The 23,622-nt window shown below is 39.4% G+C and overlaps 1 protein-coding gene across 3 annotated transcripts in view; it reads left to right on the top strand.

Moving 5' to 3' along the window:
• BABAM2 (BRISC and BRCA1 A complex member 2) overlaps positions 1–23,622 on the top strand; it is a 401,404-nt gene that overhangs the window by 355,382 nt on the left and 22,400 nt on the right. For all 3 annotated transcript variants that reach the window (XM_070449954.1, XM_020886284.2, XM_070449953.1), the window contains exon 11: positions 9,480–9,633. In XM_070449954.1, the coding sequence (XP_070306055.1) occupies positions 9,480–9,633 (154 nt within the window). The remainder of the gene's footprint in view (positions 1–9,479; positions 9,634–23,622) is intronic.

Raw genomic sequence — 23,622 nt, 5'->3', positions numbered from 1 at the left:
ATCAAAGCTTTATTGACTTCTTCCCTCTTTATGGAATATCCCCCAGACTCTGGTTCTGAATCAGCACTTAACCTTCTGGATCCAACTCAAAATCCATCTCTTCTGCAAAGCTTCCACCTCAAGCAGTCTCCCCTCCCTCAGCATGGACACCATGTCCGCACCTCCGCTGTCATCCCACGTGAGCTGTGGGAACTTCTCCTCTTCCCCTGTGCCTGCTCAGGGCCCAGACACCTTCATTCTTCCCAACACTCCGCCTTCCACTCAGCAAATCTGGGAGCAAAGGAGCGGCTCAGTGGCCCAGCTGACTGTGCCAGTCTGACAGTGTTCTTATGAGAGAATGTCCCTCTTCTCCAGTGCCTCTGTAAACTGTATTTCAGGTTTTCCGCACCATTTTCTTCTATGTTATTTTATTTTTCTTTACAACTTTGGTGTCTTATTGTTCCCTGAAGACCATTCAACTTTGTAAACCCTCTTAGTTTTATAAATGCTCCCATTTAAAAAAATAATATTTCTTTGAATATATATATAAGGATCATAGTAATAAAACACCAACGACTTCAGAAATAGAACACAGTGCCAGTATCTTAGAAGCCCTAAGCGTGTCCCCCTCAGAAGTAACCACTCCCCTGAATTTTATGTTTACGTGATACTTCTATCACGTAACATATACCCATAAACAATATGTCATTATTTTTTCTTGTTTTTGAAATTTATACAAATGGAATCATATTGATTGTTTTGTGCTGCTCTGAATATCAATGTCTGTCTGCTTTTTTGAAAAACTTTAAAAAATCATAAATATTTAAAGCTTCAGTTCAGTCACTCAGTCTTGTCCAACTCTTTGCAACCCCATGAGTCGCAGCACGCCAGGCCTCCCTGTCCATCACAAACTCCCGGAGTTTACTCAAACTCATGTCCATCGAGTCGGTGATGCTATCCAGCCATCTCATCCTCTGTCATCCCCTTCTCCTCCTGCCCCAATCCCTCCCAGCATCAGGGTCTTTTCCAATGAGTCAACTCTTCGCATGAGGTGGCCAAAGTATTGGAGTTTCAGCTTCAACATCAGTAACTCCAATGAACACCCAGGACTGATATCCTTTAGGATGGACTGGTTGGATCTCCTTGCAGTCCAAGGGACTTTCAAGAGTCTTCTCCAACACCACAGTTCAAAAGCATCAATTCTTTGGTGCTCAGCTTTCTTTATAGTCCGACTCTCACATCCATACATGACCACTGGAAGAACCATAGCCTTGACTAGACGGACCTTTGTTAGCAAAGTAGTGTCTCTGCTTTTTAATATGCTATCTAGGCTGGTCATAACTTTCCTTCCAAGGAGCAAGCATCTTTTAATTTCATGGCTGCAGTCACCATCTGCAGTGATTTTGGAGCCCAAAAAAATAAAGTTTGACTTGAGTATATAAAAAGTACCAAAACAAATACCATGTATCCACCTTGCTGCTGCTGCTAAGTCACTTCAGTCGTGCCCGATTCTGTGCGACCCCATAGACAGCAGCCCACCAGGCTTCCCTGTCCCTGGGATTCTCCAGGCAAGAACACTGGAGTGGGTTGCCAGTTCCTTCTCCAATAAGCCAAATCTTAATATTTTGCTGTAATTGCTTCTGCTTTTGTTTTCACTTTGTTTTTAAAGACAGAGCACATTACTAGTTTGGTTACGTCCCCCTGAGTATCCCTCCATGATGCATTCCTATCCCTCTCTCCTTTCCCATTACTCCCAGAGGGAACTTCTTTCCTTAATCTGGTGTTTATCATTCCCGTGCATGTATTTATACTTCTACTACATAGGCATTCATAAGCAGTGTGTAATAATGTATGCATGTTTTTGGACTTTGTAAGTATATACTGAACACTGCTCATTTATAACTTGCTTTTTCCACTGAACATTATGTTCTTGAGGTTCATCTGTGTTGGTACATGCAGCCCTAGCTCATTTGTTTGAACTGCTGTAAGGTATTCCATTGAGGAATGTACCACAGTCTCCTGTTGATGGACACTTTAAGATGTTTCCAATTTTTGTTATCACAAACAGTGCTACAGCAAACCTTCTCCTACCTTCTTATGCACCTGTGGCAGTATTTTAGGAGTGGGAATGCTGAGTTATGAAGTCTATACAACTTCACTTTTTCAGTACAGGAGGTTATAGAAATTTATATTCTCATTGTCAGTGATGAGAAATTCCAGTGTTCCACATCTTTGATAATACTTGGGGATTGTTGGTGTTTTTAATTTTTGCCAGTCTAATACATATGAAATGGAATCTCCTTGAGGTTTATAATTTTGCATTTCCCTTAAATGCTTCTTTAGCTCAACAAGCATTTATTGAGTGTCTCTCCTGTGTTATGTCAAGCCTTGTGCCAAGTGCTAAGAATATAAAATAACTAATTCATGACCCCTACCCCTGGAAGCACTCAACTTCTGTAGTAATTCCCAGCTAGGGAGGCATATCAGAGACACTTCAGGTGCACTTTCAGGAACCAGAGGTCTGAGATGGGGCCCAAAGATTAATTCCTTGGTGATGAAGACACTGACTTCTAGTTGAGACCCTGTGAGCTCATGGCAGGAGAAGCTTAGCTGATATGGTTCAGCCTGGGTTCATTTATGGGGCCAGGTGGGAGAACCTGGCTCTTCCTGGGCCCACACTATGGCATCCCTTTCACAGTGAGATTCTTCCTGGAGTTTTGTGTGAATGGCTCATTGGGGGTCAGAATTATTAATTTGTCTCTAGAAAGTACCTCAAAAGCAAATGCTAAACAAAATGTAAGCAGGAACCAGATTTCCTATAACTTCACCTACCTGGAAGGAAACAAACAACAGCAGGTGGAAGAGGAGGAGGAGATAGTATCTGAACTCCAAACAGTGACTGAACCAGAGCTCACACAGCATCACTTCACATCATACAGCCCCTGCTCCACACCAGGTCCCAGCCTACGGATAGAGAATCAAGCACGCTGACTCTTCAGGAGCTGAGACACAGGCTGGATGGAGTAGACGAAAGGCAAAGAGAAGAGGCAAGAGAGAGAGACCATACTGAGGCCAGGCTGGCCGTGGTGAGAAGTGGCAAAGGAGCTGGCTAGGGAAAGGCAGAGAAATAAATAAAGCTTGTGGTCAGGGGGCGAACAGCACATACATGCCAGTAGCACTGGGGAAACTTCAGCACCACCTCAAAGGCATGTCAGCTCTTTAACTGAATGGTTTTGGGGGTCTGGCTTGTGGTAGAAGGCATTTGTGAAAGAGCAAGTAAAGTCTTCTCTTTTTTAACTTTTTATTTTATGTGGGAGTACAGTTGATGAACAATGTTGTGTTAGTCTCAGGTGGACAGCAAAGTGATTCAGTTATATCAGTACATATACATACATCTATTCTTTCTCAAATTCTTTTCCTGTGTTGGTTGTTACATAATATTCAGCAGAGTTCCCTGTCTATGCAGTGGGTTTTTGCTGGTAACCCATTTTATTTATTTATTTATTTATTTATTTGGTTACTCATTTTAAATATAGCAGTGTGTACAGGTCAATCCCCAATTCCCTAACTATCCCTTCCCCCCCTTGTAACTATAAATTCGTTCTCTAAGTTTGTGAATCTGTTTCTGTTTTGTAAATAAATTCATTTGTATCATTTCTTTTTAGAAGGTGAAGTCTTATTAAAACTTGAGACTCATGTATAATGATCTTTTCCTGTGTTGTTTGTCATCAAGAAAAGGCTAAATTCTTTTCAGTATGTTATTTTTACTGAGATGTAAAGATCTGTACAAAGTTTAGAAAGAGATCCATCAAAATAGTTAAACACTGTGAAAATTTATGCTATAGTTAGAAATTTCACATATATAGAAATATATAAAACTAGACTGAAAGTAAAATACAAAGTAAAGAAAAGGATGAGTCGGAGAAAAGAATGAATGTTTATTTACTACCTGTTCTGTTTTTGTTCAGTTCTTTCAACAATGCTGTAAGAATTACTACCCTCATTTTTCAGGTGAGAAAAGTCAAGATTCAAAGAGATGAAATATTTTGCCTATGGTCTCATCACTAATAAATGAATAGGGCTTGGAATTGAAGCCCATTTTTACCAGACTCCAAAGGCTGTGTATACCTTTTCCATCATATCATGCGGTCGGTCACCTTGCATGCTTGGATTTTTAGCATTTACAGCAAAATCCAAGAAACTTCAGGCTTTAGTTTGTTAGTATTACTACAACCCCAAAGGTCATCTGTGTACATGATCAAATCACAAAAAAAAGTGAAAAATTAAAACCAGTGTATTAAAATGTGGTTAATATTTGGTCTCCTTGGTCACTTAAATGTAAGGCAGTGATGATAAAAAGAGACTCCATTTGATTTTTAATGCCTTGAGTAGGGACACTTCTGAATTGGGAAACTTGTCTTTTCTGTTTCTTATAGGTGAGTATTTTGGATATGTGGTATTTAGCTTTCTATTGGTTGGAATCCATGTGTCTCAGAGGTTTAGTGTGTAGTTAGTAAGATCAGGGGTAGTCAGTCAATAAGTGGCAACTTCCCTAATTGGTTGTGTGCCCACTGTGGGGGCAGCCTGAGAATGAGACGTGTATAAACTGCTCTTAAGAAGAATTGACCTCAGATGGAATCATCACTGGAAGTGGAGTTTACAGCCAGTCAGCATGGGATTAAAACTAGCTCCTATTGAGGCTTCGAGGAACTGGAGGGACCTAAGAGGACTGGAAATCAGAACATAACCATAGCCACCACATAGTGAATCCACGAAGCATCTTCCCTACTAGCCCAAGCACACAAGAATATAGAGCTGGGAAGGTTTGGAGGAATGAAATAATGGCTGACTTGTGAATAATGATGAAAATATTTGATGATGCGACTCCCAGGGAAGCAATTATGGTTAACCCCTCATTTGTCTGGCATTTTCAAGGGTTGAACTGTCCCGCATAACTGAATTTTCCAGACAGCTAAAACTTTCCTATTTATGCGCCTTGAATGTTTTTAACCATGCTTGATGGAAATATTTCTGAAATAGATTATACAATTATCCTGCCTTCTTGAACAGAAGCTGCAAGGAATAACATTTCCTTTAGTTTCCTTGCACTGCAGGTCCAAGAAGACCTGATTAAAAGAGGTTGAAATAGTTAGGTCTTGTAATTGTCTGACATAACAAGGAATCCAGAGGTGGGTGGTACCAGAATGAGATGAATTCGACAGCTCAGTGATGTCAGGCTGACTTTCCGCTCATGGTCACGAGATGAGTGCCAGCTCCAAGCCTCAAGATCTCACGTGATAAGATCTAGGCAAAAATGAAATGGGGGCTTCTCCAGATGTGTCTTAAATTAGGAAAATATTTCTCAGAGACCCCTGGCTGACTTCCGCTCGGGTCCCATTGGCAGAACTGAGTCACATTTCTTTGCCTTGGTTTTATAGAAGGTTGAGGGAGTGAATGCTCTCTGACTATGGGAGGAGGTGTCTAAACATACCAAAAAAGATGGAGAATGGCTGTTGGTTAGGCAACCAAGAGTGTTGGCCCCGTTACCAAGATTGGGAGTGAACATCACTGTGTATGGTAATAGCTTGAGGGCCCGATCAAGCTCTTTGTTCCTACACTGAATCGCGCCCCCCCCCCCCCACTGGGATGCTTTGTGATTTCCTAAGTCTGCTCTTATTTATTATTCTCTCGGTGCTTTGTGCCAGACTGCTAGTTATCACTATTTGCTGTTAATGTCCCTTATTCTAATCTTGCCATAATTAGATTTTTTTTCTTTTTCCTGGAAAAACCATATGATCAAACTTGTTAGAACAAAGCCTGAAATGTTGAGTATCTGGCAGCTGTCCTGTGGATCAGATACACAATGTGGAGTTTTTCTTTTGGCCATTCAGTGTCATTTTTCCATTGTTGAGGTCTGAGGCTGAGAAGTGAAGTTTCTCGAGAGTCTTGTGAACTTAGATAAAACTAATGAAGTCTTCTTCTGGTGCAAGGATGAGCACTTAGGAGCAGTTAAGCATATTTACTAAAGAAGATAAAACCATCAGAACTTCAGCATGGTTTGGAGAGAGACGGCAAAGTTTCTCAGTGCATTCGGTGCCTCTAAAAGCTGCATGGCGGGCAGTTCTCTGGGACTGTGACCAGTGGAACCTGTCACTGCTGTGACTGTCCAGCGTGAGGCATGCTGGTGCAGAACTTAATTATTCCTGCTTTCTGCCAGGGCGTCAAAGCCCTGTGAGCAACTCCTGTGAAGTGTCCGGGTTAAGCAGAATTAGCAGTGTTTGAGTGTGACTCGTTTCAACAAGTTCTTGAAGAAAATAATGCTTAGGAAATGGCTATTGAAAATTATACTGAACAAGGAGGGGACCATTTCTTCTGTGGCTCGAGAGCTGGGCAAAATTCAGTCTCTGAATCCAGAAAGAAGGAAATAGGAAGCACTTGTGAAAACAATGCTGACAATGAGTAACTGAATCCAATGGAATGATTCTACTCTGGGAATCAAACCTGAGCTAGTAGAGGAGTTGGATTCTAAGGAAGCAGATGTTCAGATGCTCAGATTTAACATGGCTGAGATGACGAGCCCAAACTGCCTGGAAGCTTAGAAGTTTCTTAAAGCAATTTAGCTGTTTGAAGGCTCAGCAGTCATTATTTTAATGTGTCAGAAAAATCACGACGTAGCCTGTAGGCAAAATGTAAAGTGTCAGAAGCATTTGGGGATAAGGAAAACAAATTTTGTTTTGTTTTTTTTTAATTCTAGCTAACATACCATTCAAATCATTATTATAAGAAAAATGCATAGTATTTCTCATAGGTATTTTAGTTATTAACTCCTTCTTAGAACATTTTTAAAGAAGTCATCCTTCTACTGACTACTGACTGATCCAGGCAGGATACGCCCTTGTTAAACTGAACAAGATATTTATATTTTTTTAATTTTATTTTCTCATATGTGAATTAATGTGTGGATTACCAGTTTTTATCTTTGAAGGACTCTGACCAGTCCTACCCCTTCTAATGATGTAGCTACTGTGTTCAAATTTTAGTACTGACTCCAGCTACACTTTTAAAGAAAAACCTCCATGGCAAAATAATCTTGTAATCAAATACTTTTGGGGAGATCTTGGTACATACCAACTAACAGGTTTTTTAAAATCAGAATAACTCACTTATTTAGGTAAATAAAATTTTGTTTGTATTTTGAATTGGTCCTGGTCTTAATTGGGCATTTTGGGGGTTAGAGTGGATGTTTCAGGACTAGGTGGGAAAATCATTTTTTAGCCTATCAAAATACCAGCGACTCATTTTCTATAAAACAAAAGAACAGGAACAAAAAATAAAATGCATTTCAAAGCCCCAGAAAGCTGGTAACTTAAGAGTCATGAAGCTTCTGATATTATATATATTGCTTGGATACTGAATGATGACTGTACTTACTTTGAATTGGTAAATTATTGCCATTGAATTTTATTATTGAAAATTACTGCTGTTTTGAAGGGAAACTTGCATGTTAAATACTTTGCACCAATGCTATAGCTATTGCTTTGAAGATTAATCTGAATCTCATTTTATATATGAAACATATAAAATATAAACATAGTTGAAGTCAAAGTAAAATATATGTGAATAGGCATTTTTTTCTAAAATTAATCAGAGGAAATGAAATGAGTAATCAGAAGACAGATAAACAGCTTTGGAAAATGACATTTATTCCAAGTGACTGAAGATATTTCATATCAAACTCTATAAGATGAAGGGATTCAAATGGGTTTTCTGAATCCAAGTGCTTATCATGTGAATTAGTCTGTTTTTCATGTTTTGTATTATTGCTATATGTTACCAAATTTTTGCTTTGGCACAAACAAACATGTATTGAAACTGCATTGAGGCACTTGGAAAATGTGACTAAAGAGTGGACATTCAAAATCTTGCCACTTTTCTTTGGTGTGGGGTGATTCATCTGTAGAAACCCCCTACAGCACTGACTCAGAGTCAGATATACTCAGAGGTCTAAGAGGCCTTACCAACTGGACAGTTTTTTGTTTTTTAAGTTTGCTGCAAGCCTAACTTCCTTCAAAAAATCATTTTGGGTACTTGGTGGGCCTATTCCAAGTCAAAGGTCACCCTAACTGACTTGGTGATACGTGTATAGCTATCTAGTAGTCTTTTTCTTTCCTGTATTTGCCTCATGGAGCCAAAAGGATGAACCCTGTACGTCCTTCACAGTAGAGACTTTAGCTTACTAAGTTGTAATTTTGACATAGTGAGCAGTAAACCCAAGAGCAAAAGGCAACCTGAGCCAGTGGAAGAAGCTTAGGATTTAAATTACAGGACTAGATTTGAGTCCTGCCTCTGTGTAACTATGGTATGAACAAGTTAATAAACCTTTTGGAGTCTCAAATATGTCATTTATTAAATGCAGCTGGTGAAAATAATGTCTGCTTCAAGGAATTATAGGTATCAAATTAGATAAAGTATACAAAAGTACTCTGTAAAGCTAGAAAAGTCTATACACATTTTTCTTGTTATTATTTTTTTAAACTTATGTGCCTATTCTATGTCCTTGGAGTGAGTAACATTTACAGAAATACATATTATATGCCTTGAGGAATTTGACAGCGAAACAGTCTGTGTTTTTAGTGATAGTTTGCCTGAACTGAAAATAGGAAGTCATTTTATTTTTAAAAATGGAGTTAAAGGATCCCAAAATGAACATAAAGCACATAATATTTGTAAATAGCAAATATTAAAATCAGTATATACTATAACAGTAGACATATGTAGTCCCTGTGGCATTCCATTAAGCAGCTTGTACTGATTGAGGAGATATATATGGTAACATATACAGAAAAACGTAAGACTGCTCAGTATCAAAATTCACTGCTAGATTGAAAATACAGTGATATACTTTGTTTTTTCTGGTGGCCCAGTTGCCATCTCCTGTAAAAAAGAAAGATCATCACTTGCCCTCTTGATCCCCTTTCCAAATCCATTCTTTAAGAACAGTCTTCTTCAAATTCTGGACGAGAAAGACACTGCCCAGCCTTTGATAAGTTTATGATATAATAGATACTTAAAAGAGATATACAGCCAACTTCTCTGTGAATACTGGACTGGGTAATAAGTGCCACAGCAGTTCAGGCAGCTGGGGTTGCCCAGCTTCTGAGACCATTTCCTAATACTCTTTTCAGCACCTACTTACACATCATGCCTCCTATTGGTTAAATTTTTATTTATGGGTGATTTGCCTCTCTACCTGAATCATAAACTCCTTGAAGGCAGGGAAGATACCTTGTCTTGGATTGGCCAAAAAGTTTGGGAAACCCAAATGAACTTTTTGGGCAACCCAATATTTCTTGGGTTCTCTCTCCATACCTGTTACCTAAGCGTCAACCAGTATTTATGGTTTAAGTAGAATCTTGTACCCACCATTTGAATTTAGCCATAAATGTGTATTAAGATGCATTTAAGCCCTAACTTTCTTTTCCTTTCTTCTGTCTTTACAGTTGACCTGCCCCTGTTTTTTCCTCGAGATCAGCCAACTCTCACATTCCAATCTGTCTATCACTTTACCAACAGTGGACAGCTTTATTCCCAGGCCCAGAAGAACTACCCATACAGCCCCCGATGGGATGGAAATGAAATGGCCAAAAGAGCAAAGTAAGTGAATCACTGTTTTTGTTGTTGTTTTATTTGGCTGTGTTGGGTCTTAGTTGCAGCACGAGGCATCTTCGTTGCATCTTGCAGGATCTTCCCTTGCGGCGTATGGATTCTCTAGTTGTGGCATGCAGGCTCAGTAGTTGCAAAGGCGCTTGGGCTTAGTTGCTCCACATCATGTAGGATCCTAGTTCCCCAACAGGGGCTTGAACCTTCTTCCCCTGCATTGCAATGCAGATTCTTAACCCCTGGGCCACCAGGGAAGTCTCCTGAATCAATTGTTATTTCTTGCAAATAGGTAACACATTGTTTATCTAGTCCAGGAGTTGGCAAGCTAACCGTGCCTGTTTTTATAAAGAAAGTTTTATTGAAACATAGCCATCCTCGTTTTTAAACTTATCTTCTGTGGCTGCTTTCATGCAACAACGGCAGGATGAGTAGTTGAAACAGACCACATATGGCCTGGAAAGCCAAAAGTAATTGCCATTTGGCACTTTATAGAAAAAGTTAGCCAACTGCTTGTCTAGCCTCATCAGGTCGATTGCCTTTTTTTTTTAATGGGTTACAGGATATCTCTGAAATCTACCTTTCTATTTAGATTAGATTCTATTTACTAGATGGGAGTTGGAGTTATGGATAAATAGTGTCTATGGTGAAAATATTGACAGCTGCTTTCACATTTTTTAAAATGGGAAATTTCAGTAAACAAATAGAATTCTGGTCTTGTTAGTCAACATGTGGATCCAGTACCTAGTTTTTCGTATGGAACTGTAATGCCTTTGAAGGAACAGAGTGAGTTATATTCCTCATTGCATCTCTGCAGCCATTGCCCAGAGTAGGGCCTGCATCATCTTTGAATAAATGGCTATACAAATAACTTAGAACTATTAATATCCTTAGGGAAATAAGTTGGGAATTTGAGGTTGAAGTTAGCCGGAATTTGGAATTTAGAGATATAACTATTGCACTTGAAACTCTCTGTAGAAAGTGTTCCCCAGTCATATGGAATAGGTAAATATAAATGCAGAGTGTTTTTTACAGGTAAGACTTTAGTATCTGGAGCACCAGTCTTCATGAACCATGAAGCAACAGTGAGTGGGTCAATGTCATAGTTTCCAAAAATAAATTATAGAGTGGCAGGTGGTTATTATTTTATCATACGGCTGTATGCTCACACCTGTGATTCCAGCTAAAGGATGATCAGATCCAAAGAATTACAGAGATGAAGAATATCGATTCAGCATCCTCTTCATTGTTCATCCAGTATTTATTGAGCATCTCCCATGTTCCAGGCAGTGTGCCCAAGGCTAGGGATACAGTGATAAACAAATCAGAAATTTTCCATGTTGTCATGGAATTTATAGCCCAGCAGGAGAGATCAAACCCTTTATTATATCAAACTTGTGATGGTTTTTTAAAGTGTCTACTAGTAAAACCTGGTCTTTCCAGACCTAAAACACTCTTGCTTGGTAAGACTTCTTGCTCTTTTCTTCCCTGCTGTGGAGAAGGCAATGGCACCCCACTCCAGTACTCTTGCCTGGAAAATCCCATGGATGGAGGAGCCTGGTGGGCTGCAGTCCATGGGGTCCCTACGAGTCAGACACGACTGAGCGACTTCACTTTCACTTTTCACCTTCATGCATTGGAGAAGGAAATGGCAACCCACTCCAGTGTTCTTGCCTGGAGAATCCCAGGGACGGGAAAGCCTGGTGGGCTGCCGTCTATGGTGTAGCAAGAGTCGGACACGACTGAAGCGACTCAGCAGCAGCAGTGGCTTCTCTTTTGGTCCCCAAGTGCCCCCTGGCATCTCCTGTACTTTCAGTAGTACAAGGCTTTCACTCACAGCAGAGTTGGGACTCTTTTAAATAATGACAGGACAACTTTCTCTAGAAAATCAGATTGCCTCAGATTCATATGTGGAATCCAGAGCTATTGTTATCTGAACCTTCAGTGTGCCCTTCCTCACTGTGTTTTTCCTTTTTGCTCACTGTGTTTTTCCTTTTTGTCCATGATGCCCAAGTCTGAAATTCTATTTAAGGAAAAAGCAAACATACGCAAAGGTAACTAGTGATGATGAGTAAGACTTACTTATCTTGAAATAAACTTGAAAAGGGGGATTGTGAAATAAATTTTATGTTTGAGGAATTGCAGTTTAATTTTCTGGGCTTTCCCTGGGTCTACACAGGATCTGCCCTTAAAAGATGGGCTGTTATTTGTGGTATGTGCTGTGCAGTCTAAACTAAACGTGTTTTTGTGGTTTCCATGGCAAAGTTATTTCCGCGTGTATGTATGCACATCTGCATGTGTATGCCCATAGACACACGTGCTTTTTCAGTAAACATTTTAGCATGTATGAATTGAGTCTTTAAGGAGTTACAGACCAAAGCCTAGGATTTCAGTGTAGGCATATCATAAGTGAAGCCTGTTTATCTTAACAGATTGGTTTAGAATTGCAAGAGACATTTGCTTTACGTTACCACCAGCCTAAAGAAAACATCTGAAGTAATGTTAAAAAAAAAATCTGCCTTCTACTATAGTGAAGATGGGTCCATTTTAAGTGTAATAAAAGAGAAAGCCAGCAGCTCATGCTATAAAGAAGTAGTTTAAAAACTCCCTTCTTAAACTGACCCAAGTAACTTCCCTGAGCTGTGTCAGAAGTCCAGGTAGTGGATAAGCACAACCAGAGAACTGTCCTGCAGTACAGACTAGAGATTGGGGGAGAAGGTGAAGAGACAGGACCGAAAGAGACAGAGGCCAACTGCAGCATTCCTTACACTCCCTGCTTCCTTGTCCTGTGAAAACTGTATGCACACAGTGTGCACAAGGCTGTAATTCACTTGAAGAGCTCTGCCCAGGACATAAACACTCTCGTGGTTTATGAGCAGCACTACAGCCCTTGGAGTGGAGTCCGCTGTTTATTCCCTCCCATAGAGCAAAATTCTAAACATGTGAACTCAGAAAGGCCACTTCTGGCACTGTCCAGGGCTTCTCCTGTGACTTTTACTTCTTGCCCATGGCTGTCCAGCAAATTCTGTCCTCACAAGTGAATCCCTTCTGCTGGGTGAGCACAGGCTTTGGGGTCATGTGCACCCCAGTTCCCATCACACGTTCTAATCTGTAAGCTCTGTCGCCTTGGGCAGGGCTGTTATTCTTCCCAAACTTCATCCTGTAAAACAATACTGTACTCCTCCCTATGATAGGCTTGAGGTGAAGGGTCAGTCAGGGGGTGGACATGGGAAGGACCCTTGGTTGGATTTAGCTTCTGCTTAGACTTATGGTGCCTTTGCCTGCTGCTTTCCTCCTGCTCTCTTTCTGCTCCTGCAAACCTCCCCTTCCTTCCACAGTCTTCCTTATGGTTTTCCATCCATATTAACTTACAGGCAGTTCTTTCACCTCTCTCCAATTTTGGTTGACTATTGGTCATAGACTGCTTTGAAATCTCTTTTGTATTGTTCTTTGCTTTTTCACGTCTTTGTATACATCTCATTTCTTTCATAAACCAGTGAGTCCTTTGAAGGCAAGGGTTTTGCATATTTCTTTTAAAGATATCTTTATCACTTAAACATATTTACTGTAGCATAATTTAGGTACACTTATAGTTTACATAAGAAAGTGAAGTCGCTCAGTCGTGTCCGACTCTTTGTGACCCCATGGACTGCAGCCTACCAGGCTCCTCAGTCCATGGGATTTTCCAGGCAAGAATACTGGAGTGGGTTACCATTTCCTTCTCCAGGGGATCTTTCCGATCCAGGGATTGGACCCTGGTCTCCCGTATTGTAGGTAGACGCTTTTACTGTTTGAGCCATGAAGTAGACAGATTCAAATGTAACTTTTGATGGAGTTTTAACAGAGTTACCTTCTATCCCTTTCCAGTTAGTCTTCTCACCCCTGAAACAATGCTTTTTTTCTATCACCATGTCTTAGTTTTTCCTCTTCTAGATACTTCTTATAAATGGAATAATACAGATTGTACTCTTTCATGTCTTTTGTGTTCAGCATAATTAGTTTTAGACTTATCTGTTATGGAATGCTATTTCTGTTACATTATTCCTTCTTTTTCCTGCTGAGTAATATTTTATTATCTGAATATACTATAATGTACTAATCCATTCATCTGCATATGTGTGTTTAGGTTGTTTCCAGTTTGGGGATTTTTATGAATACAGCTGCTATGAATTTTCTTACATAAGTTTTTAATAGGCATGCTTTCAATTCTCTGGGTAGATAATTGGGAGTGGGAATGTTTGTATGATTAACTTTATAAGAAACCAACCACCTTTTTCATAATCATTGTACCAGTTTGTACTCCCACCATTAGTATGTCAGGTTCCAGTTGTTGCATATCCTCTCCAACACTTGGTATTGTCAGTCTTTTTAATTTTAGCTATTCTAGAGGGAGTGAAGGGATATCACATTGAGCTTTTAATTTTGATATTCTAATGACTACTGATAAGCATATTTTCATGTGCTTATTGGTATAAGTGTTTGTTCAAATTTTGTGTATTTTTAATCAGATTGTTTGTTTATTTTTAAGTTTTAAGAGTTCTTTATATATTTGTCAGAAATATGTGTTACAAATATTTTCTCCCAATCCGTGGCTTGCTTTTTCATTTTCTTAACAGTATCTTTTGATGAGCAGAAAATTTTTAATGCAATCTATTTTATCAGTGTTTTGTTTTTATGTTAATATTTCTGTATCCTCATAATTATTTGCCTTCCACAAATGCATGAAGAGATTCTCCTCTGTCTTTCTCTAAAGCTTTGGTTTTGGTTTGACATTTAGGTCAAATTCAAATGAATCCATCTCAAATTCATTTTGGGGTATGGTATGAGGTAGAAGCTGAAGTTAATTTTTTTTGTTTATAGATCTCCAGGTATTTAAGTTGTTGAAAAAACTTTTATTTTCCCCATGGAATTACCTTCATGCCTTTATCAAAATAAATAGACCATATATGAGTGGATATATTTCTGGATATTCTATTCTATCTAGTTTTCTGTTTATATACCAATAGTTCTTAAAGTCAGGAAATGTAAATTCTCCAACTTTATTCTTTTTAAATATTGTTTTGGCTGTTTTAAGTCCTTTGTATTCCTGTATAAATTTTAGAATCAGTTTGCCAATTCCAACCCCAACCTTCAAAAAAGGCCTGCTGAGATTTTGATTGAGATGGCATTGAATCTGTAGCTCAACAGAGAACTAACATTTTAACAATACTGAGTTTTCCAATCAACAACATGATTTTTGTTTAGATCTTCTATATTTTATCTCAGATATGTCTTAAGATTTCATGTGGAACTCTTGTATATTTTTAGTGGTTTTGCTTTTATTGTGAATGATAGTTTTTCAGATTTCATTTTCCAGTTATTGCAAGTATGTAGGAATACAAATGACTTTTCTATATTGACTTTGCTAAATTTATAATCCTACCAAGTTCTAGTAGCTTTTCTGTAGATTTCTTAGGATTTTTTACATACCCAGTCATATCATCTGTTAACAGCTTTACTTCTTTCTTTCCAGTGTTTATAATCTGTATGTTTTTTGTTTCTCTCTCTCTCTCTTTTTTAACCTTCTGTACTGCCTGGGACCTCCAGTTCATTGTTGTACACGAGTGCTGTGAGCAGACATTTGGCTTTATATTTCACCTTAAGGTTAATGTTTGCATTAGGTTTTACTTAGATGTCTTTAGTAGATTAAAGAAATTCCCCTATATTCCTGCTTTGCTAAGAGATTTTTATCATGGCTGAGTATTAAATTCTGTAGAATGCTTTCTGGTATCTATTGACATGATCCTGTGTTTTTTCTTTTTTCTGTTAAAATGGAGAATTACATTCATTAGTTTTTGACTGTTAAACCAACCTTGCATTCCAGCAATAAACAAACCCTTCTGAGTCATGAAATTTTATCCTTTTTTATATTATTCAATTCAATTTGCTAAAATTGTATTGAAAATTTTATATCTATGTTCTTGAGTCATAATGGTCAGAAGTTACTCTTCTTGTATTGTCCTTATTAGACATGTATAGTAGCACTAAACTGGCTACATAAAATGAATTGACAAGTTTTCCTTCCTCCTCTGTTTTCTGAAAGAGTTTGTGTAGGTTTTGCAGTATTTTTTTCCTCAATGTTTGGTGGAGTCTATTTGTGGAAAAAAATTAAATGTCTGTACTACATATAGGGATATTCAGATTTTTACAATTTCTTCTTGCTTTAGTTTTAGCAAGTTGTGGGTTATTTTTTAAAGAAATTTATCCATCATATTTAAGTTGTTGAATTGATTGGCATAAAATTGTTTATGGTATTGTCTTACTTTCCTTTTAATATCTGTAGGATGTAGTGATATAACTTCTTTTATTCCTTATAGTGAAAATTTGTATCTTTATCCTCTTCCCTGCTTTTCTTTAAAAAAAATCTAGTTAGGGGTTTATCAGTTTTTCTAATCTTTTCAAAGAAGCAATCTTTTACTTTGTTGATTTGTTTCCCATGGTTTGTTTCCCATTTTGTTCATTTATGCTTTTATCTTTATTATTTCCTTTGACTTATTTTCAGTTTAATTTCTTCTTTTTCAGTTTTCTCAAAATGGAAGTTTAGATCATTGATTTTAATCCTTTCTTCTTTTTTAATATAAGCCTTTAAAGCTATAAATTTCTGCCTAAGGTTTGTTTTAGCTGTCTCTCTCAAATTTTGATATGTTGTTTTTCTTAGTCATTTTGTTAGAAAATTTTTTAAATTTCCTTTGTGATTTCTTTTTGAACCATGAGTTATTTATAATTGTGCTGCTTGAATTTCAAGTGTTTGGGGACTTTTCTAGATGTTTTATTGTTACTGATATCTAATTTCTATTTTGGTCAATTATAATATGTATGGCCTTAATCCTTTGAACTGAACTGAACCCTTTGAAATCTTTGAGATTTGTTTTATGACTCAACATGTAGTCTATCTTGATAAACAGTTCGTGTGAACTTGAAAAAAATGTATGTCCTGCAATTTTGAGTATAGTGTTTTGTATACATATTAGTTACTTGTTAGTATTATTCAGTCTTATATATCCTATTTTTTGTGTGTTTATTATTATATCAGTTACTGAAAGGAGGCGTTAAAATTCCACCTATGATTCTGGATACGTTTATTTTTCCTTTTAGTTTTGTCATTTTTTTTGCTTTTTGCATTTTGAAGTTTTGTTATTTACGTACATACATATTTGGAATTGTTACATCTTCTTGATTAATTGACCCTTCTATCATTATGAAATGACTCATGCTGTTTCTAATAATACTCCTTCACTTGAATTCTGCTATGTCTAATATGAATCTAGTTTCACCAGCATTCTTGTACTTATTTTTTGCACAGTATATCTTTTTTCATCCTTGTTCTTTCATCCTGTGTGTGCCTTTATATGTCAAGAAAACCTTTTATAGGTTGTTTTTTTTAATCTAGTTTGATAATCTCTGCCTTTTAATTGGAGTATTTCATTCATTTACATTTCATATTATTAATGAGCTGCTTGCATATAAGTCTGCCTTCTTACTATTTGTTGTTTAATTTCCCCTGTTCTTTATTCCTTTGTTGTTCCCTTCCAAATCTTTAATTTGTTTTATTTGAGTATTTTTTAGTATACCGTCTATCTTCTCCTTGGTCTTTAAGTTATAGCTCTATGTACCATATTTTAGTTTTTAACACACTAAAATACATTCTTAATTCATCTCACTCTATGATGAATTAATACTATAACATTTCAAGTATAATGTAGAAACCTGCTGCTGCTGCTGCTGCTAAGTCGCTTCAGTTGTGTCCGACTCTGTGTGACCCCATAGACGGCAGCCTACTAGGCTCCTCTGTCCCTGGGATTCTCCAGGCAAGAATACTGGAGTGGGTTGCCATTTCCTTCTCCAATGCAAGAAAGTGAAAAGTGAAAGGGAAGTCACTCAGTCGTGCCCGACTCTTAGCGACCCCATGGACTGCAGCCTTCTAGGCTCCTCCGTCCATGGGATTTTCCAGGCAGGAGTACTGGAGTGGGGTGCCATTGCCTTCTCCAATGTAGAAACCTAAAACAGTATAATTCTCTTTATACTTCCTGCTATCCTCTGATATGTCTTCATATATCATGAATCCCACAGTATATTGTTATTACTTTGGCTTTAAATAGTCAGTTGACTTTTAAAGAATTTTAGAAAAGAAAGAAAGGTTATGCTCCACTTTATTTGGTAATTTCCAAATAAAGGTAATGGAAAATATATTTCCCCTCCAAAAAGAAAAAAAAACCCACTTATTTTTAAATGTCTTCTTTGGAACAAGCCATCAGAGAGGCATGTCCAGCCTATATGCAGAGGACATTGAGACTCTCAGTCACCAAGAAAAGATACACCTGCATGACATCCAGGCACCTCTGCCTGCCCTGTGGACTTTGCCATTTATCATGCACCCTCACATACTTTCTTGAAATCATCACTGTAGTCCTGTGAGGAGTTTAGTAAAGAAATTCTCACCATCCTTCATACATATAAAAAACCTGAGCCTCAGAGAGACTCAGTGACTTTCTTAAGGGCACACAGGTGGCTTCCAGTGGAGTCAGGACTCAACATAGGGCCTCTGACTTTCTGTACATCCACACCTAGGCAGATAGATAAAGTTTTCCATTCTCTTTACCACTTCTGAGCCTCATTTCCCAGAGGCCTGGTATTTGAGTAACATAAATATAGAGAAGAAATACATGTGGCCTTTAAGAGCACTGACCCTAAAGTCACGAGAGAGTTCGGTGTAAACCTATCTCTGCTACTTACTGTGTGACTTTAGGCAAATTCATAATCTGAGTCTGTCTCCTTATCTATAAAATAGGGAAGCTAGTTTAGAATATCAAGTCAGTTCAGTTTAGTCACTAAGTCGTGTCTGACTCTTTGCGACCCCATGGACTGCAGCACACCAGGCTTTCCCGTCCATCACCAACTCCCGGAGTTTACCCAAACTTATGTCCATTGAGTCGGTGATGCCATCCAACCATCTCATCCTCTGTCATCCCCTTTTCCTCCTGCCTTCAATCTTTCTCAGCATCAGGGTCTTTTCTAATGAGTAAGTTGTTCCCATCAGGTGGCCAAAGTATTGGAGTTCCAGGTTCAACATCAGTCCTTCCAATGAACACCCAGGACTGATCTCCTTTAGGATGGATTGACTGGATCTCCTTGCAGTCCAAGGGACTCTCAAGAGTCTTCTCTAACACCACAGTTCAAAAGCATCAATTCTTCAACACTCAGCTTTCTTTATAGTCCTACTCTCACATCCATACACGACCACTGGAAAAACCGTAGCATTAACTAGGTTGACCTTATTGGCAAAGTCATGTCTCTGCTTTTTAATATGCTGTCTAGGTTGGTCATAACTTTTCTTCCAAGGAGCAAACATCTTTTAATTTCATGGCTGCAGTTACCATCTGCAGTGATTTTGGAGCCCCCCAAAATCTGTGATTGTTTCCCCACCTATTTGCCATGAAGTGATGGGACCAGATGCCATGATCTTAGTTTTCTGAATGTTGAGTTTAAAGCCCAACTTTTTCACTCTCCCCTTTCACTTTCATCTAGAGGCTCTTTAGTTCTTCTTCGCTTTCTGCCATAAGTGTGGTGTCATCTGCATATCTGAGGCTATTGATATTTCAAGTAGGGTATGTGATTTTCTATTGCTGATGAACAGCAGAAATTTAACATCTTAAAACAGCACAAATTGTTATCTCATACTTTCTGTAGATCAGGAGTCCAACACAGCCTTCCCCACTTCTCTGTTCAGGGTCCCGAAAGATTAAAGTCAAAGCGTTGGCTCAGGCTGTTACCATATCTGAGGCTCAGGGCCTCTTCCAAACTCATTCAGATTGTTGGCAGAATTCATATCCTTGTGGTTGTAGGACTGAGGTCCCTGTTTTCTTGCTGACTGTCAGCTAGAGGCTGTTCCCTGTCATGTGGGCCCCTCCATTGTCAAGCTTTTAGTGGTACCTGAAATCTCCATATTTCCAATTTCTGACTGTGTCACTGACATCTAGACTCAGATTTAAAGGGTTTATTTGATTAGTCCAGGCTTACCAGTTAATACCCCTTCCTTCAAGTCATCAATCCATTCCATGTAACATAAACCACTTGTGTGTGTGTTTGCTCTGTTGCTCATTCATGTCTGACTCTTTGCAACCCCATGGACTGTAGCCAGCCAGACTCCTCTGTCCATGAAATTTTCTAGGCAAGAATACTGGAGCAGGTTGCCACTTTCCTGTTCCAGGGGATCTTCCTGGGATCAAACCCACATCTCTTGCATCTCCTGCATTAGTAACCCACTGACAAGAATGAAATCCATCATTTTCACAGTCCTGGGGCTTATACAGAGAGTATACACCAGGGAGTGAGGACATAGGAGCTATCTTAGAATTCTGCAACTACACAGGTAATACAGGTGAATTGTCTAGCATAGGATATGGCATGTTGTGAGCATTCAGTAGATGTTAGCTATCAATGTCATCATCCCTGGAGGAAAAATAGAGATTTTTGATTAGAAGGTAGCAGAGTCAGCATTGCTGTCTACACATGTGACCGTGTAAAACAGTCCCTCACCTCAGTGACTTCACCAGAGGTTCTTCAGTTCTAAACTGCCCCATTCATGGTTGCTACCCTCTGTGGTTGTATCTTCTTGTTGCCAGTATAGCTGGTTTGAAAAGTGGAAAAACTCCAGCCTTCAATTGTTTAATCTACACAAAACCAATAATCACTGAAAGAAAGTTGAACCCACTAGTTGCCTTCCTTGGTATCTTGTACATAGCTTTAGTTCTTTCTAGAGGAATGAACCAGGTAACTTTTATAATCCTTCCTAGCTTGCTTTCTATGAGTAGATGGCATGAGTTTTCCCTGAGTTTCATTGTATAAAACCTTAAGTTGATTCTAGAGGTCTGAGTAGGTTCTTAGAATAGAATTTAACCTCCAAACCACCTACTGCAATGGCTTGTCACACATTAAATCCATTATATAAATGGAATATTTTGAAAAATAACTTCTCAGTCAACACATGGGAGTAATTCATTGTGAACCATCTAAAACATCTTGTTGTTTTCCCCTTGCCTCCAGGTCAGAAAGAGATGTTATTTTCTTATTTAGAAATGTATCCAAAGAAGTCTATATTTCCCCATATGTGGCTTTTCACCATGCATACTTCTGTTCTTTGTCATTCTGTTGTCCTTGCAGAATAACTTTCTCTTTCAAGAATTTTTTAAATTGTACATTCTGGACTACTTCAGTTATTTTTCTTCATTAATACCTTAGTATTCCCAAAGACACTGTTTTCTTCAGACTTCTCATTAGCGGCCAAATGCTTCAATCCAGTCTTACACATTCGTCTTCTATGTCAAACAGATAAAGACAGATCTCCTCTCCTCAAGAGAAAGGGGCTAGATGTCCCCTCACCTGATGCACCCCCCATCCCATCCCTTACTGTGGCCTCTGGGCCCCTCTGGGATGCCATAGAGCACAGCATGGAAGACCCAATCCCAAGAGGGTTCTTCACAGTATGGTTTCAGGACCCCTGAGGCCTGAGAATTCCTTGGAGACCAGGGTAGGGCTGGTGATGGGGAGGGGGTGATCATGAAGTATAAGTGGTTATAATGTGAGCCTATTTATTTGTTTGTTTCTCCAGAAATTACTCACTTGTGCCTTCTGATAAGATTTAGTTGTGGCATCAAGCCTCTCTCAGTCCCTGTGCTTGGTCAGCTGACCACAGGGAGTCCTGGTTGAACCAGCTTTGGGGCACAGGTAGCCAGTCATCACTCAATGTTAGGGAAAACCCTGATGGAGACTTCACAGCACTCTCCTGGGACCACTGCCCCTCCCCTCTCCCATCTATGGTTATATTTTTGGGACTCCCATCTGGCATCCAAGGGTAGGGGTTGACCAGGAAGGTAAAAATTGCGGCCACTATGATTGCATACCCCCACAGCCCTTCTGAAGGGGTTGGTGTAGCTGCAGAACTGAGCCACTCTGGGCACGAAGCTCCCTGGGCAGAAGGGAGAACCCTGTGCTGGGCAAAAGCAACCAAGCTTAGGCTCCCAGGAAGCTTAGCCACAGGGGCACATCAGGGCTCAGACCTCAGTGGCAGAGCCTGCAAGCCCAACTGCTGCTATGATTCATGTGTTTTCTGTTTTCTTTTTTTTTTCCTTTGAGTTTCCTAGGAATAGTTCCCTTTAAAAACTCCCAACCTCATCTCAGCTGAACTCCCCTCATGAGAGAAGAGGGAATTTTTCAGGTCCAGGCTAGCCTAGCTTGGGCGATGAGAGCACCCATTGAGGACAAGAGAAGAATCAGTGATGGTGCCTACAGAGGAACTTGTCAAGGGCCCCAAACCTTCTTCTCCTCCAACATGCCCTGGGTTCCTGCATGCACATGCTTACCATCCCCCAGGTTTAGAGATAGAGAGCATATGCATGCATGCTCAGTCATGTCCAAATCTTTGCAACCCCATGGACTATATAGCCCATCAGACTCCTCTCTTCATGGGATTTCCCAGGGAAGAATACTGGAGTGGTTGCCATTTCTTCCTCCAGGGGATCTTCCCAACCCAGGAATCGAACCTGGGTCTCCTGCAGAAGCTGTGTGAAATTATTGCATCCTTGAACTTGCATAGAGATTCATTTTGAAAAGCATCTTCAGGGGACTCAGTTTGTTTTTCCTCTGAGAAGAGAGAGCAACAGAGATGGGAGGAATCCAAATGTGCCTGGCGTCCAGGCCTCCTCTCCAAATTGCGTAGGTCAGAGAGAACATGTTATTTATTAGAACCTGACATCTGTTGCTGTGAAATGATAAGCTCCATTAAAAAGCCTGGCCATCAATTACTGCTAATACAGTCCTCATCCTGGAGTAGGCTGCTCACCATTCTTCCAGCCTGCACAGACCAGGCTGTACCAGGCACGGAGCGTTCACAGCCCCAAGCAGCCTCCCCACTCCTTCCACACGACCCCACAGGCCATCTCTTCCAGGTCCTCCATCTGTGTTCCTGGCTTCCTGGGATTCCACTCTTTGGCCACTCTGTTTTTGGGACTGAACCCCCTGTCCAGGCTGCTTTCTTATTGGAAAACAGGGTGAGGCTTTACCCTCTGGTCTCAGTCATGCAAGCCTGAGTCACGCAAGAAGCTGCAGGTGGGAGGGTAACAGTGATCAGCAGGTCTAATTGGAGGAATTCACCTAGTTGTCCTGTTGTGAAAGCTACTGATCAGCTCAGGCTTGGATTCTGATTATCCCTCCCAGATGGGAAAACGTTCATGATAACCGAGTACAGCTACTTCCTTGTTTGTGAGTTATACTCCTACATTTTCTTGGAAAAATAGACAGATGTCTTACAGAGTCAGAAAGGAAAGAGTCGGGGAGTTGGTTTGGGATTTTTATAGTGTACCAAAGTAGAAACACATACTTACGGAATTAAAGTTGCCTTTGAATGGATGGAAGGAAAACCGTAAGTAACGAAAATGCAAAGAATAATGGCCTGGGAGTTAGGAGACCTGGGTCTCATCTGGACACCATTATTAATTTCCTGTGTGAACTTGGAAAGGACACTTCACGTTTCTGGGCCTCAGGACCCTCATCTGAAAGTATTGGGTGAGTAGCCAGTGATCACCAAGCTCCAACTTATTTCTGGAATTGTAAATGAAAATTATGTTTAAGGTAATTTTACATACTTTTTTATTCTTGTTGAAAAAATTCCGTCTCTGTTGCCAGAGGTCAGGCACAAATTGAAAACACTGCTAAATGGAATTAAGTACACTACGTACGTGATGCTTTTTTGTACAACCCGTATCTAATATTTATAGAACACTTCAGCTGTGGAACGTGCACACAGATGCCCTGAACACACACACCCAGTAAAATAATTCTCGATGTAATACTTTTTCAGATGTCAAGTTAAAACAGCTTCTTGGGAAATTAGGCTTGACTGTTCAGATGTGCGTGTTGGTTTCTGACAGGTGCTGTTGGGGCTGCTCAGGG

The sequence above is a fragment of the Odocoileus virginianus genome, chromosome 2 (assembly GCF_023699985.2).
Source record: "Odocoileus virginianus isolate 20LAN1187 ecotype Illinois chromosome 2, Ovbor_1.2, whole genome shotgun sequence".
In the NCBI taxonomy this organism is placed as follows: Eukaryota; Metazoa; Chordata; class Mammalia; order Artiodactyla; family Cervidae; genus Odocoileus; species Odocoileus virginianus.
The sequence above is the reverse complement of the archived record's forward strand: the minus strand, read 5'-3'. Positions and strand labels throughout refer to the sequence as shown.